Source organism: Anomalospiza imberbis, chromosome 20 (assembly GCF_031753505.1).
Source record: "Anomalospiza imberbis isolate Cuckoo-Finch-1a 21T00152 chromosome 20, ASM3175350v1, whole genome shotgun sequence".
Classification (NCBI taxonomy): Eukaryota; Metazoa; Chordata; class Aves; order Passeriformes; family Viduidae; genus Anomalospiza; species Anomalospiza imberbis.
The window spans coordinates 7,571,226-7,584,874 of NC_089700.1; the positions used below are offsets into that span (position 1 = coordinate 7,571,226).

At 62.3% G+C, this 13,649-nt stretch overlaps 1 protein-coding gene across 4 annotated transcripts in view; it reads left to right on the forward strand.

Moving 5' to 3' along the window:
* Positions 1–13,649, forward strand: part of ABR (ABR activator of RhoGEF and GTPase) — a 38,046-nt gene that overhangs the window by 18,448 nt on the left and 5,949 nt on the right. For 3 of the 4 annotated variants that reach the window (XM_068210539.1, XM_068210540.1, XM_068210541.1), the window contains 14 exons: positions 13–117; positions 568–753; positions 1,159–1,266; positions 1,882–1,942; positions 4,051–4,103; positions 4,251–4,391; positions 4,714–4,835; positions 4,952–5,117; positions 5,231–5,353; positions 5,427–5,502; positions 5,648–5,752; positions 6,197–6,271; positions 6,417–6,514; positions 6,626–6,757. In XM_068210539.1, the coding sequence (XP_068066640.1) occupies positions 13–117; positions 568–753; positions 1,159–1,266; positions 1,882–1,942; positions 4,051–4,103; positions 4,251–4,391; positions 4,714–4,835; positions 4,952–5,117; positions 5,231–5,353; positions 5,427–5,502; positions 5,648–5,752; positions 6,197–6,271; positions 6,417–6,514; positions 6,626–6,757 (1,551 nt within the window). Of the gene's footprint in view, positions 1–12; positions 118–567; positions 754–1,158; positions 1,267–1,881; positions 1,943–4,050; positions 4,104–4,250; positions 4,392–4,713; positions 4,836–4,951; positions 5,118–5,230; positions 5,354–5,426; positions 5,503–5,647; positions 5,753–6,196; positions 6,272–6,416; positions 6,515–6,625; positions 6,758–9,345; positions 9,665–13,649 lie in introns of those variants that run through there. The other variant, XM_068210542.1, reaches the window with a different exon arrangement.

Below are 13,649 nucleotides of genomic sequence, written 5' to 3' on the forward strand. Positions count from 1 at the left end.
TGTGTTCCACAGGGCGAGCGGGAGGCTGGCAAAGGCCTGGAGATGCGGAAGTTGGTGCTCTCCGGTTTCCTGGCCAGCGAGGAGATCTACATCAACCAGCTGGAGGCCCTCTTGTTGGTGAGCACAGCCCTCAGACTGGACAGCCCCTCCAGGGATGGATGGATGGATGGATGGATGGATGGATGGATGGAGTAATTTTTTCCTGGGTGGCTTCCCTCAGCCACGTCAGCCTGAGTGGGAGCAAAGCTCCAGAAGCCACACTGGGGCCAGCTTTTCTCTGTCTACCCCCATCTCACCTCCCCTGCTGCCCATGTCCCTGTTGGGGACATATTTATAGCCCTGTTTCCTCTTGTGGACTTGCTGACCTTCAGGGCGAGACGCTGTTGCACAACACGGGGTCACCGCCGCGGCGGGGAAGTCCAAGGATGCATGAGCCCGGAATGCCCCTTGGTCCAGCTGCCAGCCTTGGTCCATCTGTCCCGGGCAGCCCTCACTGCCAGCTCAGATCCTCCTTATCCCCAGTGTTCTCCTCTTAGCCCTCATCTCAAACTCTCCCTTCTTTGGCAGCCCATGAAGCCACTGAAGGCCACGGCCACCACGTCGCAGCCTGTCCTCACCCTCCAGCAGATCGAGACGATTTTCTACAAGATCCAGGATATCTATGAGATCCACAAGGAGTTCTACGACAGCCTGTGCCCGAAGGTGCAGCAGTGGGACAGCAATGTCACCATGGGCCACCTCTTCCAGAAGCTGGTATGCACCTTCCCTGGGTCTTGCTCCACTTGGAAGAGGAGAAGGGCTGGAGTTGTGATGAGTTTGGAGTTGTGATGCCTGCAGGGGCTGTGCCCATGGATGCCATGACCGTGCTGGGGAGAGGAGAAGGAGAGGCCAGGTTGAAGGGCTGTAGCTTCAGCTTCTGCTGTCCAGGCACTTGTTATCTCTCTGCTGGATTTTGGAGGTTTATGCAAGCACAGGCTGGGCAGGAGCTCCACCATCCTGCCCTAAGCAGGAGCCAAGCATGTGACCCCCAGCTGGCTGAGTGTCCTGCCAGGAGGGGACAACTTTGGGTGGTGTCACCTCAAGGGCTGCCTGACCCCTTGGGTGCTGTGGGGGGCTTCAGCACCCTGCTGGTGCCTGGCTAACCCCCACTCCCCACAGGCCAGCCAGCTGGGGGTCTACAAGGCCTTTGTGGATAACTACAAAATCGCATTGGAGACAGCAGAGAAGTGCAGCCAGAGCAATTACCAGTTCCAGAAGATCTCAGAGGTAAGCTGGGATGGGGCTGTGCCAGTGGGATGGGGCTGTGCCCGGGCTGTCTCTGCCCAGGGGAGAGAACACTGTCCTTGGGGCTGAACTGACCGTGTCTGCCGCGTGGAGATACTCTCCCTGCCCTGGGGACTCGCCGGGACTGTCCCCAAGGGCTGGGCCACGGAGGGCTCTGTCGTGGTCTTTTGGGCATTGCAGGAGGTTGTCCCCACCTTGTGCAAGCTTGGTTTGGGCTCAGCCTGTGCTGTCACCACCCCATGCAGTGTCAGTGGGTGCTGGGCACCTGTGGCTCATCTGCTGCCTGCATCTCCATGCCTGGATCCCCTTCAGAAATGGGGACCTCCATGGCTACAGCCTGGGCCCCCTGGTCCTGTTCAGCTTGGTGGCATCATCACCATGTCCCAGCTGCTGGGCACAGCCAGAACTGCTCCCAGCCAGGCAGGAACCCACACTCCTTCACCCAGCACCTGTGTGTGGCCTCCAGCACGGCCAGGCTGGGGCCGGGGGGAGATACCAGGGTGCAGGAAGGGTGGGGGGTGCCCCATGACCTTGAGCCATGACCTTCCCCCCACCCCAGCCCCCACGGGGTGTGCTGATGGGCCTTTCCCTCCCTAGGAGCTGAAGGTGAAGGGCCCCAAGGACTCGAAGGAGAGCCACACGTCCGTCACCATGGAGGGTACGGCGGGCGTGAGGAGGGGGACGCAGCCTTGTGTGTGCGTGGCTGAATTACCGAGCCCTTTGTGTGCCTGGAGCCGGCGGGGAGGGGGGGGTCGCGGCTCTTTAGGATGCTGGGGGCGTGCGGCAGCCCCCCAGCCCCTGCCCACCGCTCCTCCCCGCCCGCGGCTGTGCCGGGAGCCGTGCGGAGGGGCCGGAGCTGTGCCGCAGCCGGGCTGAGCTGCTGCGGGGCGGCAGCGATGGCTGCGTGGAGACGGGGCTGCCATGGAAATCCTCGTCATTGTCCGGCTCTGCTGTAACTGCACCTATGGTGAGGCGAGGGGGACGCCTCCGATTTGGGGTGCCGGTAGGGAGAGATGCCGCGGGGTCTGTGCCGGGGGGTGGAGGCTGCGTCGTGCTCTGCAGGCTGAAGTTGGGAGAGTCTTTGTTCCAGGCTCGATTGAGTCATCTTGGCTCCGGCACAGGCACACGCAGCCACGCGTTCGCCGTCCCTGCCGGGCAGGGGCTCGTGCCAGTGATGGGACAGGAGGAGCTGGGGTGGGCAGGGGGATCCTGGGCTGGGGGACCCCCTTGTCCTGGGCTGTGCTGTGTGGATGGTGATGGGGAGGGGTCTCCATTTGCCCCAGCGTCAGCTCTCCATGGCTGGGGGGAGAGGCACCGGGCATCCCTGCCTCTGCTGCCCGTGGGTCCCAGGCTGGCAGGACTGTGTGCACAAGGAGCCCCTCACTCCTCTGTTGTGCTGGGACAGCCCCTCCAGGGTCTCCCCAGAGCTTTGTGTGTAGTGATGGCAGCAGGAAGGTCCATCCTCCCTGTGGGTCTAGGATGGTGGAAAAGGGGGTCACCCTGCCTGTCACCTTTATCCCAGAGCAGGGTTCTTGCTGGCTGTCACAGGAGCAGGGCTCTTGTTTTACCCTCTGGCATGGAGCTGTGGGGGTGCAGCCTTTGGTTAGGGTTCATGCTAGCATTGTCACCTTCTGAGCAGAGACCCCCTGCTCACCCTGTCCCAGGACTGGGTGCCATGAGGCAGCACCCTCTGGGATCACAGGGATGGGAACCCCCACGACTCAGCCCAGGGTGAGGAGGTGGCACCTTTCCCTCCCCTCCCATGGCCCAAAACCTGACTGCTCTTGGCCCTGGCAGTTTGGGGAAGTGCTCCAAAGTGAAGGGAAACCCCAGACACATCAGCCTGGCTGGAAGCAGCCTGGGGAGACATGAATGTGGCCAGGCACAGGGAGCAGCAATGTGAGTGGGCTCTGTGCCTTTGCCTGCCCAAAGAGGTGGGGAGGAGGAGAAGGGTCTCTCTGCTTCCACTGAAATGTGCCTCTGAAGAGCCTCTGGGGCTGTTTCCTGCTGGGAGGGTGTGTGGCAGGAGAAAGGGGTTGTCTGTACCGCCTGTGTATGTGTGGTTGTGTGTGAGGCAGCTCTGCCCCCTGCTCTGCAGTCAGGGCTGCAGGCAGGGACATGGGGCAGGGGTGTGGGGCTGAAGCCTTGGACCCGGTGTTCTCTGTAGGTGGGGTTTTGCTGCTGCTGGAGCAGCCTGGGCCCCCTTTGCACCCAGGGCTGGCTGGGGTGGTGCAGAGAGGTGGGTACAGGATGTCCCATGGGGTGGCAGAGCCTGGTGAGAGACAGGACCCACAGCTGAGCTAAAAGAGAAACTGAAAAAGCTGCTGAGGGTGAGGAGCAGCTCTTCCGCTCCACAGCTGTGGCAAGTACAACACCACAGCCACCGCACAGCAAGTGTGGGTGCAGCCCTCCCGGGGAGGCCCTGCCCTCCAGAGGGCTGTCCCAGTCCTGTGCTGCCAGAGGTGTGGTGGGACATCCTGTCTCCAGTGCCCATGACCGTGCTTCAGCCTGGCTGTGGCTCCTGGTGCCCCCAGCACAGCAGGACACAGGGCTGTGGCACTGCTGGCTCCCCCCTGCTCCTGGCACTACCATGATTGTCAGCTGCGCAGGACTGATCTCACATGCTTGCCCAGGGCTCTTTGCAGACCAGGGGGGCTCTCTGGGCATCTGGGCTCCCCTCCTTGCCCCTCTGCTCTCTGTGACAGGTGGGAGAGGGGCCAGAGCTCCAGCCACAGGAGGCTGCTGACACTTTGTCTCTCCCCTCAGCACTGCTGTACAAACCCATCGACCGGGTGACACGGAGCACCCTCGTCCTGCACGTGAGTGTGACACCAGTCCCACGGGGATGGTGGTGGGCTCTGTCTCTGCTGCTCCTGGGCATGTGCAGCTGTGGGGAGTGCTGATGAGGGGTGGAGATGAAAGGCTGGGTGCTTTCGAGCTGCTAACCTGTGCCTGTCTCCTTCCAGGACCTCCTCAAGCACACCCCAGCTGACCACCCTGACTACCCGCTGCTCCAGGACGCCCTCCGCATCTCCCAGAACTTCCTCTCCAGCATCAATGAGGACATCGACCCCCGGAGGACAGCGGTCACCACCCCCAAGGGCGAGGTGAGCCTGTGGGGTGGGCAGTGCCTGGGCACAGGGTGAGGGCTGAGCCCTCTGCCAGCCCCTGGCTGGTGTCTCTGCCCTGAAGATCTCCTTAGTACCTGGGCAGGAGTTGGAGAGGCTCCTCCAGATACAGTTTCAGGTACAAGATTAGGGCTCTACCTGGTCCTTGCTGCTTGCTGGTGCCTTATTCATCATAGAGGATGTGGACTTCCCCATGCTTCTGGTGGCTGAGCCACAGAGAGGAAAGGATTGTCGGCCTTTCCCCATGGATTGCTGGCCTTTGCTCCCTGCCTGCTCTCATGGCAGCCCCTCTGGCCCACAGACCCGGCAGCTTGTCAAGGATGGCTTCCTGGTGGAGCTGTCGGAGGGCTCGCGGAAGCTGCGGCACGTCTTCCTCTTCACCGACGTGCTGCTCTGTGCCAAGCTGAAGAAGACAGCAGTGGGGTAAGGAGGGCACTGGGCACGGGGGGAATGTGCCACACACCCCTGTCCCTCAGTGAGCCGGGGGATGTGCCAGGGAGGGGGTCAGGCATCAGTGACCACCCGTGCCCTGGCTGCAGGAAGCACCAGCAGTACGACTGCAAGTGGTACGTGCCCCTGGCCGACCTGGTGTTCCCCTCGCCGGAGGAGTCGGAGCACTGTCCGCAGGTCCACGTCATCCCCGACCACGAGCTGGAGGACATGAAGATGAAGATCTCAGCCATCAAGAGCGAGGTGCAGAAGGAGGTGAGAGAAGGGTGTGGGACTTGCTCTTGGGGCGGGTGCCTTGCTCTGGATCAGGGATGGGTCTTGGGGGACAGGGGCACCTCTGAAAGGTCCTCTCTGCTCCCCATCTGCAGAAAGCCAACAAGGGGCAGAGCCGCGCCATCGAGCGCCTCAAGAAGAAGATGTTTGAGAACGAATTCTGGCTGCTTCTCAACTCACCTGCCATTCCCTTCCGCATCCACAACCGCAACGGGAAGGTGAGGAGGGCGGGCTGGGGCCGGGGTCAGCCCTGCCTGCACACAGCCTGCCACATCTCCCTCTCTCTTACAGAGCTACCTCTTCCTGCTCTCCTCTGACTACGAGCGGTCCGAGTGGAGGGAGGCCATCCAGAGACTGCAGAAAAAGGGTAAGTCTGTGGCTGCCAAGGCCCTCTTGGGGCGCCTGGTCCTCCCAGAAGCCACAGGGAAGTCCTATAGGATCCCGGCCTCATGCTCTCCAGTCTCTATGACCAGCACTGGCTGCATCCCTCTCAAGCTTCTGTCCTCTCCCAGACCTCCAGGCCTTTGTCCTGAGCTCAGTGGAGCTGCAGGTGCTCACAGGATCCTGCTTCAAGCTACGCACTGTCCACAACATCCCAGTCACCAGCAACAAGGACGGTGAGTGGCCGCTGGACCCTGCTTTGCTCGGGATGATGCCAGGCAGGAGCTGTGGGGTCCCTGAGCTGGAGCGGGGACTCTGCTGTGCAGGGGACAGCTTCCCACCAGGTGGCACTGCTGGAGCAGCGTCGGGCTCCCAGGCAGCGCAATCCCAGCTGCAGCACGGGGCTGCTTTTGGGCACTCTCCAGCCCACGCCATGAACCAGTGTGCCCAGGGTGAGACCCAGCCAGCCCCACTGGGAGCCTCCCCCAGGGGCTGTCCAGCAGCAGGAGAGCTTGGGATGTCTGTCAGTGGGGGATACAGAACTTAGAGATGTCCCTCCAGGGGCTCGGAGGATTTGGGTGGCACTGCAGGCACTGTGATTGCTGTGGCGAAGGTGGCAAAGGCTGCCTTGGGGATGGCCAGCCCCAGGCCCTGACACAGCTTCTGCTCTCCTGCCACAGATGACGAGTCCCCAGGGCTTTATGGGTTCCTGCACGTCATCGTCCACTCTGCCAAGGGCTTCAAACAATCAGCCAGTAAGTGTGGGTGCCCACCCTGCTTGGAAGGGCCGGTGGGCTCAGAAGTGTTGGGGTCCAGCATGTGGCCCTGCTTTGCCCACAGTGGTCCCCTGGGAGATGGTGAGGGTGTTCCTGGGGTGCTGAGCCATGTCTGCTCCTCCAGATCTTTACTGTACACTGGAGGTGGACTCCTTTGGCTACTTCGTCAGCAAAGCCAAGACCAGGGTGTTCCGGGACACCACGGAGCCGCAGTGGAATGAGGTGAGGGAGGGTGGCATGCAGGGGGAGGCTGTGCTCCCCATTTCCCTTCAACCCCAGTTTTGGAGCTGCTCTGGGGTGCTGGGATTGAGCCACCCTCCCTCCACACCCCAGGAGTTTGAGATTGAGCTGGAGGGCTCCCAGTCCCTGCGCATCCTCTGCTACGAGAAGTGCTATGACAAGACCAAACTCAACAAGGACAACAACGAAATTGTGGACAAGATCATGGGCAAGGGGCAGATCCAGGTATGCACTGGGGCTTTTGGGCATCCTCTCACCCGTAGAGGGACTCCTTAGGGCCCTGGCACCTGGGCTGGGAAGGTTGTCCTGGAGTGATGCCAGGGGTGGGCAGCTCTGCTTTAGGGAGCGGGGTACAGCAGTTGTGGGGTTGAAGGCAGTGAGGTGGGCGGGCATCAGGCATGGGGGGTGATGGTCCTGGGGCACAGTGGCTGCAGGAGAAGATGGGACAAAGTGAGAGGGGACTTTGTGGAGGTGGCAAAGCCAGACCTTCCCTGCAGAGGTGCATCCAGCCCCAGCTGGGCTGGAAGTGTTTGCATTCTGCTGCTCTCCGTGCTGTGGCCCCGGGGAGCTGCAGGGAGGGTTTGGCAGCTACCCTAGGGAGGGCTCTGCATGTGCAGCCCCCCGTCCCTCCTGTGTCCCCCTCTGCCACCATCTGCCTTCCCTGTGCCTCCATCAGCTGCTGTTATGGCAACGGGGGTTTCCAGGGCAATGGCTGAGCTGCCTCTGATTGGCGGTTGCCAGGCAGGGAGGATGGAGGCCTGGGCTGCCCTGAGATGCTCCCAGGTGAGCAAGACCAAGAGGATGAAGTAGAGGGCAGGCAACCCCCAGACCTCACATTCCCCCTGCAGCCACCTTGGTCAGGCTGCAGGGAAGCCCAGGGCAGGGGAACACAGTTCGGACTGGGGGTGTCTCTGTGTTTTCCTGGTGGGCAGCCCAGCCTGGCTGCCTTCCTGGCTGTGCTGGGGACAGGGTCACGCCTGGGACACAGCCCTCAACCCAGGGCCACTTCAAAGGGCCCCTCATGGCTGCCTGCTCCGTGGGAAAGCAACTGAGGGCAGGTCCCAGGGGAGCAGAGAGCGGCACAGAAATGCTGCTGGGAAGGGGATGCTGTGGGGAAACCGCACTGGAGGGGGCACAGGGTGGGAGGCGGGGGCTCAGCTTCACCAGTGGCTTGTTCATACCTGAAATCACCCGTCTGTTGCCCTCTCCCCCAGGAAGCAGTGGTGTGGGGGTGGCATTGGGCCAAGTGGGAAGGCCAGGGCAGGGAAGGGGCTCGGTGTCCCGCGGGGATCAGTCCAGCTGCGCTCTCGGAAATAGCCTGGATCAACAAACATGAGTCATGCTGGGAGATGCGGGGGTCGGGACAGGGACAGCACAGCCCGTACCCGCTGTGCTGGGGCTGCTTATCCCAAGGAGGATCTGGATGGATGGAAGAGTGTCAGGGTTGGGGTTGTCCTGCCGTCACCCAGAGCCACAGCTCGGCCTCTGCCCCAGGGGTGGGCTTGGTGACAGGGCAGGACAGCTGTGAGCAGGATTTGCAGTGCTGCTTCTGGGGCTGTGGGCTGTAGTCGAGCTCCAGAGTTGCCCCCCTGCCTTCTCCCTGAGCCATTCAAGCAGAGATGCTGCCCTGGATGTTCCTCACCCCGGCTGGTCCCTGGGCTCATCCTGAGCTGTTGCTGGTTCCACATAGCAGCACTGGCCACTCAGTGGAAAGGTGTGACTCCTGGTTGGCATTAACCCTGTTTTGTTGTTATTAACCCCATTTTCTAAAGCTGAAATATGCTGTGGTCAGGGTAGGGCTGCCCTGTTTGGCTTGTGTCCCCATGAGGGTATTGTGTCCCCTGTTCTGAGCTGTCCCAGTTGCTCCCAGCAGCTGGGCTGTGTCTGCTGGGTGCTGGCAGGGGTGTGTGGTGCTGTGCCAGGATGGCAGACGGATGTTGTGGTGGGCACAGCAGGCTGTGAGTGCTTGTGCTCACATTGCAGAGGACAGAGGCTGGATGTGGCCCCCATGCCCTGGAGGAGACAGGCAGTGGGTGCATGAAGGGGGTCTCAGGACCCCCTTCCTCAGCCCATTTGATGCACGGGGGGGGATGTGGCTGTTGAAGCAGAGCCTGTGTTGTGATGGGCACGGTGCCTGCTGTACCCTCAGGGAATAGCTGCCTGTCTGTCTGTCCCTTTCCCTGGGCTGGCAGAGGCCCTGGTGGGGGAGATTTGTGATGCTGGGGCACCCCCGACCTGCAGGGAGCCATAGTGACCTGAAGGGACTCCAGGGGCTGCTGAGGGAGGGACTGGGGGGCAGCGCAAGTTCCCCCAAGCCTGCATCTCAGCATGTACCTCAGCAGGCAGGGACCCTTCCAGGCCCTCCCTGCCTCCCTGGCAATGGGGCTGACAAGGGCCAGAGTACACAGAGGGGACATGGGGGGTACCCAGCTGTCCTTAGGCGTGACAACAGACCCCAAAAGCCTCCTCCTGCTCTCAGCAAGAGCAGGAGAGCCAGCCTGGCTCCTGCGCGGAGCCGGGAATGCTGCAGCCGCCAGCGGCGGTGCCTCGGGGGCCGCGGCTGCCGCTTGGCGCTGCGAGGCGGATAACGGCAGAGGGATAACGGCAGAGGGATAACAACAGCGGATAACGGCGGATAACGGCGGCGGGGAGCCCGGGCAGCCCCCCCAGCGCTCCCGAGCGGCGGCGGGCGGCAGGGCGAGGGTTAAACGCGTGGGGGCCGCCGGGGGGGGGCTGCCTTTGAGTCACTTCCTCGCAGGGGGAGGGAGGTTTTTGGGGCTGCCTCGCCGCCTCGCCAGCCTGGCTCACACCCTGAAGATGAGCCCTGGCCGCTCGCCGTCCCGCCGCCCCAGCAGGGCTCCCCTCGCCGGCCCCCGCTGACCTTTCGCCGCCGGCAGAAGGGATGCGGATGCTGTGCTAACCCAGCCGCGGGCACGCTCCCGGCCACCCTCGTGTCGCCTGCCCGGAGCCGAAGCGGTCTTCGCGATGACGGAGGTGTTGGTGCAGCCGGAGGGCGGCCCCGGCCCCGGCCCCGGGGGCGAGCGCGGCGTGGAGGAGCCCGAGGGGAAGCGACCCCCGAACACGGGCGCCCGGCTCTGGGGCAGGGTGCGCAGCAAACTGCTCCGGCACAAGGTGCTCCGGGAGTGGGGGGCGGCTGCAGGGGACAGTGCTGGGCTCTGGGATGGCTCCGCCGGGCTCTGCTCCGCGTGGTGACCGTGGCTTTTTGGCCGGTGGTTTTGTGGGATGGGGGGCTGTGTTGTTTGTGTGGAGAGTGAGTGCTGTGGGGTCTGTGCACTGAGCAGGGAGATGTTTGGGCGCTTTGGGAGCTCTTAGATGCAGTTGGCAGCCTGTGAGGTGTTTGTTTTCCTCCTTCCCTCTCCCTCTGTGTGCTGGCAGGCTCCGTGAGGCTGAGCTGTTTGCAGCGGGGGGTCCTGCAGAGGGAGGGCAGGGAACCCCTGCCCGGCCCTGGAGCTTGCCCAGGAGGCAGTGATGCTTCTGGGCTGGCTGGGGCCAGGTTCTTGGGGTGCCACAGCACCCAGTGCCTGCATCCCCCCTCCTGCAACCCGGGTCGATCCAGGCTTTCCCAGCTCACAGCTGTGTCGCAACCACATCAGCCAGTGCTGCCCGTCTTTGTGGGAACACAGAGTGCAGGGACGTGCGACAGAGGTGACAAAGGAGGGGGACGGCAGCCTTGCAGGCTGTCCCAAAAGCCCCACGGGGGACTCTGGGGGTTTCCCTCGGTGGAGTCCCCCTGCCCGGGGAGCTGCTGGCTCGGGGCTCGGCTGTGCCCGTGGGGGCTGCCGGGGCCCGTGGGGGTTCGCTGTGGCAGCAGCGGGGCCGCGTGTGACGCAGCGGCATTAACCTCGATTCTGTGCCGGCTCCGCACAGGGGATTAAGGGGCAGCAGGGCTCTGTGGAGAGGCTGCTCGGCTGTTGCTGGGTCAAAACGTGAAGGGGTTTCATTTCCCGTGCCCGTTGTGGCTGCTGGCTTCCCTGGGGCTGCGGGGCAGGATGTGGCCCCAGCGGGTCCGTGCAGGGTCCTGGTGGGTTGTGGGGGCTGCTGCTGCTCCTCAGGTCGCTCTCATTCGGGGCTGTGAATTACTGTTTTTTTAGAGGGCTGTGCTTTGCCGCTGGCAGTGTTTGCTGGTGTGGGGGCTGCTCTGTCCCACGGCACCCGGGGGGCTCAGGGACTGTCTGTTCCCTGGGGAGGGAGCTGCTGGCATGGAGGTCTGGTGAGGGATCTGCTTGCCAGGGCAGCCACGGGAGGCCAGGCTGGGTTATCTGTGGGTGTCACGCTGATGGGAAGCAATGCTGGCTGTAGCAGCTCCTCTGGGATCCCACTCCCCAGGGCCCTGGCAGAGATGACCTCAAAGACTGAGTCACTGCTTTGCTCCCAGTTGCTTCACCCAAGGCTGACAGTTGGGTGACCTCATGGGCCTGAGATGTGAGGAGGGGACATTCCCAGCCTGACAGTCCCTTGCCCCACCAGAGCTTCCCAGTGTTTGAGGCCCTGGGGAACCACCCTGAGGATTTGGAGCTCTACCAGCTCCTCACCCTGGAGCTCTGGGCACCCAGCCCTGCCTGGGTCTGTCAGTGCCACGACCTGGATGTGTCTTGAGGACAGAATCCCAGGATGTGGCCTCATCACCTCAAGTCTGGAGTTGTCCCATGGACAAGACAAGCAGTAGGAGAGGAGGGTAAATGCCAGCAGGGCCTCCCCAAAACACAGAAAGTGCTGCAGGACTGCCAGGATGCTCACTGCCTGTTCCTCCACAACCTGAGGCTTTTTCCTACAAACAAACAGCCTTGGATAATTTGGGAAACCAGGATGATGGCACATCCCTGTGGCAACAAACAGAGGTTGTTTCACCTTGCCGTGGATGAGAGTGGCACCACAGCGAATGCTGACCTGGGCATGGATACCACCATGGCTGAGAGTCCCTGAGATGCAGGAGGGAGCAGCCTGGAGACATGCTGGTAACCTGGCTGAGATGTTTCCCCAGGCACAGAGGGGTGTTTGAAGCTGTCTGATCTTCCAAAGAGGAGCTGACATCTCATCCTGCATAATGCTGGCTCGAAGGCTGCTCCCCAGGTCTCCTAGCCCTTGAGTTGCCCACTGACCTGGGATGTCCCTACATCCTGCTGGAGCAAAGCAGCTCCCTTCAGAGGAGGAGGAGATGGTGGTGGGAGCTGGGATGGGGTGTTTGCCAATGCTGCGTGGGCTGGAGCTGCCTCTGGTTCTGTGGGTGGATGCTCCTGTCCGTCCTCCCACGCCTGGAGACGAAGCGTTGGACACGGCTTTGCTTAAATTGGGGAGGGGCAGCATCATGTGCTGCACGGGGTGCTGGCCAGGAGGGTTAGAGAGCACCAGGGCCAGGCCATAGGTGCTGCCCCAGCGGTGCATAGGGACCTGCCCTAGCTGCAAGGGGGCTCAGACCCTTGGTGACCCTTGCAGACCCTTGGTGGCAGCAGAACTAGCCCAAATTTGGGCCCTGCTGGCTGTTGTGGGATGATTGTGCCCATGCAGGGGGAAGTGGCTGCAGGGAAGTGACGTGCTCAGGGTAAGGCCTGCAGCACTGGCAGCAGCCAACCTGGCTTTAATAAAAGCTTTCTTCAGAGCTCTGCTAAAGCTCTTCCAGATGTGAGCTGCCAGGGCCATCGGAGCCAGAGGGACCTGAGGGGTGGGGAAGGGGAAGGCATGTATGGTGGCTGCAGTTAAAATCACATCGCAGAGCAGGGAGGCTCCTGACCTGGCTGGGGGATGAAGGGGCTTCGCTGCCATGAGTGGGACAGGGATGTGTGGGGAAAAGGGTGAAAGTCCCTGGGACAGTGGCTTTGGCTGTGGTGGCTTCATGGCAGCGCCGCGGGGATGCAGCGCTGCGGGGGAGCACAGAGGAGCTGGAGCAGCAGGGCTGGGGTTGGCTGTGGTCTGGCTGCAGTCTCGTGATCCCAGTGTCCAGACCTGCTGCAGGGTCCCATGGGAGCCCAGGGCAGCTGCAGCTTTCCTTCTCCTCCTCCTACTGTCCAGCAGCTGCAGGGCTGGCACAGAGGAAGCAGCGTGGCACTCGCTGGGCTCTTCCATGTGCTGGGCTGGAGCACCAGGGAGGGCTGTGTCAGCAGCCATTCCTGGGCCATGCTGGAGACAGCAGCATTTCTGCCCTGCTGGGGACCACAGTTTTCCCATGGCTGAGGAGATGCTCGGGCTCACTGTGACACAGGGCTGGGCATGTGGCAATGTCACTGTGCTGGGTCTCTGCCAAGACCTAGGGCAGCTCGAGCCTGTCTTTGGGACTGTGGGGTCTTGGTGTGCAAGAAGGGACATGAGGGGCCCCACGGTGCCCCCCCATCATGACATGCAGTGACTTTATGGGCAGAGGAACAGCAGCTCCGTGGCTGGAGCAGCAGCTCTGAACATCTTTACTCTTGCCCAGAGCATCTCCTGACCCAGCAGCTGCAGGAAGCTCCTGTGTCCTTGCAGAGTGACCCCACGTGCCTGGTGCAAGTGTGGCCTGGCAGCTGTGTGTCCCCAGCCCTGGGAGCCCCCACCAGCTCCCATATCCCATCCCCTTTCCCAAGGGGACATTAGGGCTGGGCTGCCCGCCCCGTGCATTACAGGGATCGATGAGGCTGGATCAATACACCAGCTGGGGACCAAAAAGCCCCAAAAGGCAACTGCACCCACCCCTGCCCAGCCCTGGGGCCCGGAACCCACCACAGCACGTGTCAGGGCCTTGGGAATGCCAGCACCTCTCGCTGCACCCGGGCGCCGGGGCAGCGTCACCGAGTCCCCCGCTAGCCCCAAAGCCAGAAATAGCAGAGCCTGTCATTCCCAGGGGTTATAAATAGCCTTGGCTATGGGGAGATGTTGTTTTTCTGCATGGAAAACACTGCCCTAGTTCTGTTTTATCAATCTGCCACCAGAAATAGCCCTAATTTCTTGGAAGTTTCTTGCTTCTCGGGTGTGGGTTAAAGCACTGCCTTGCAGGGGCTCTGAGGAGAGGGCAGGACAAGGGGGCTGAGCCCACCTGGCTTCAGGGCACAGCCAGAGGGACCCGGACCCCAAAGGGGAACCTCTCCATCCTCTCTGGTCATGAGCAGCATGTTGCCCAGGAAAAGCA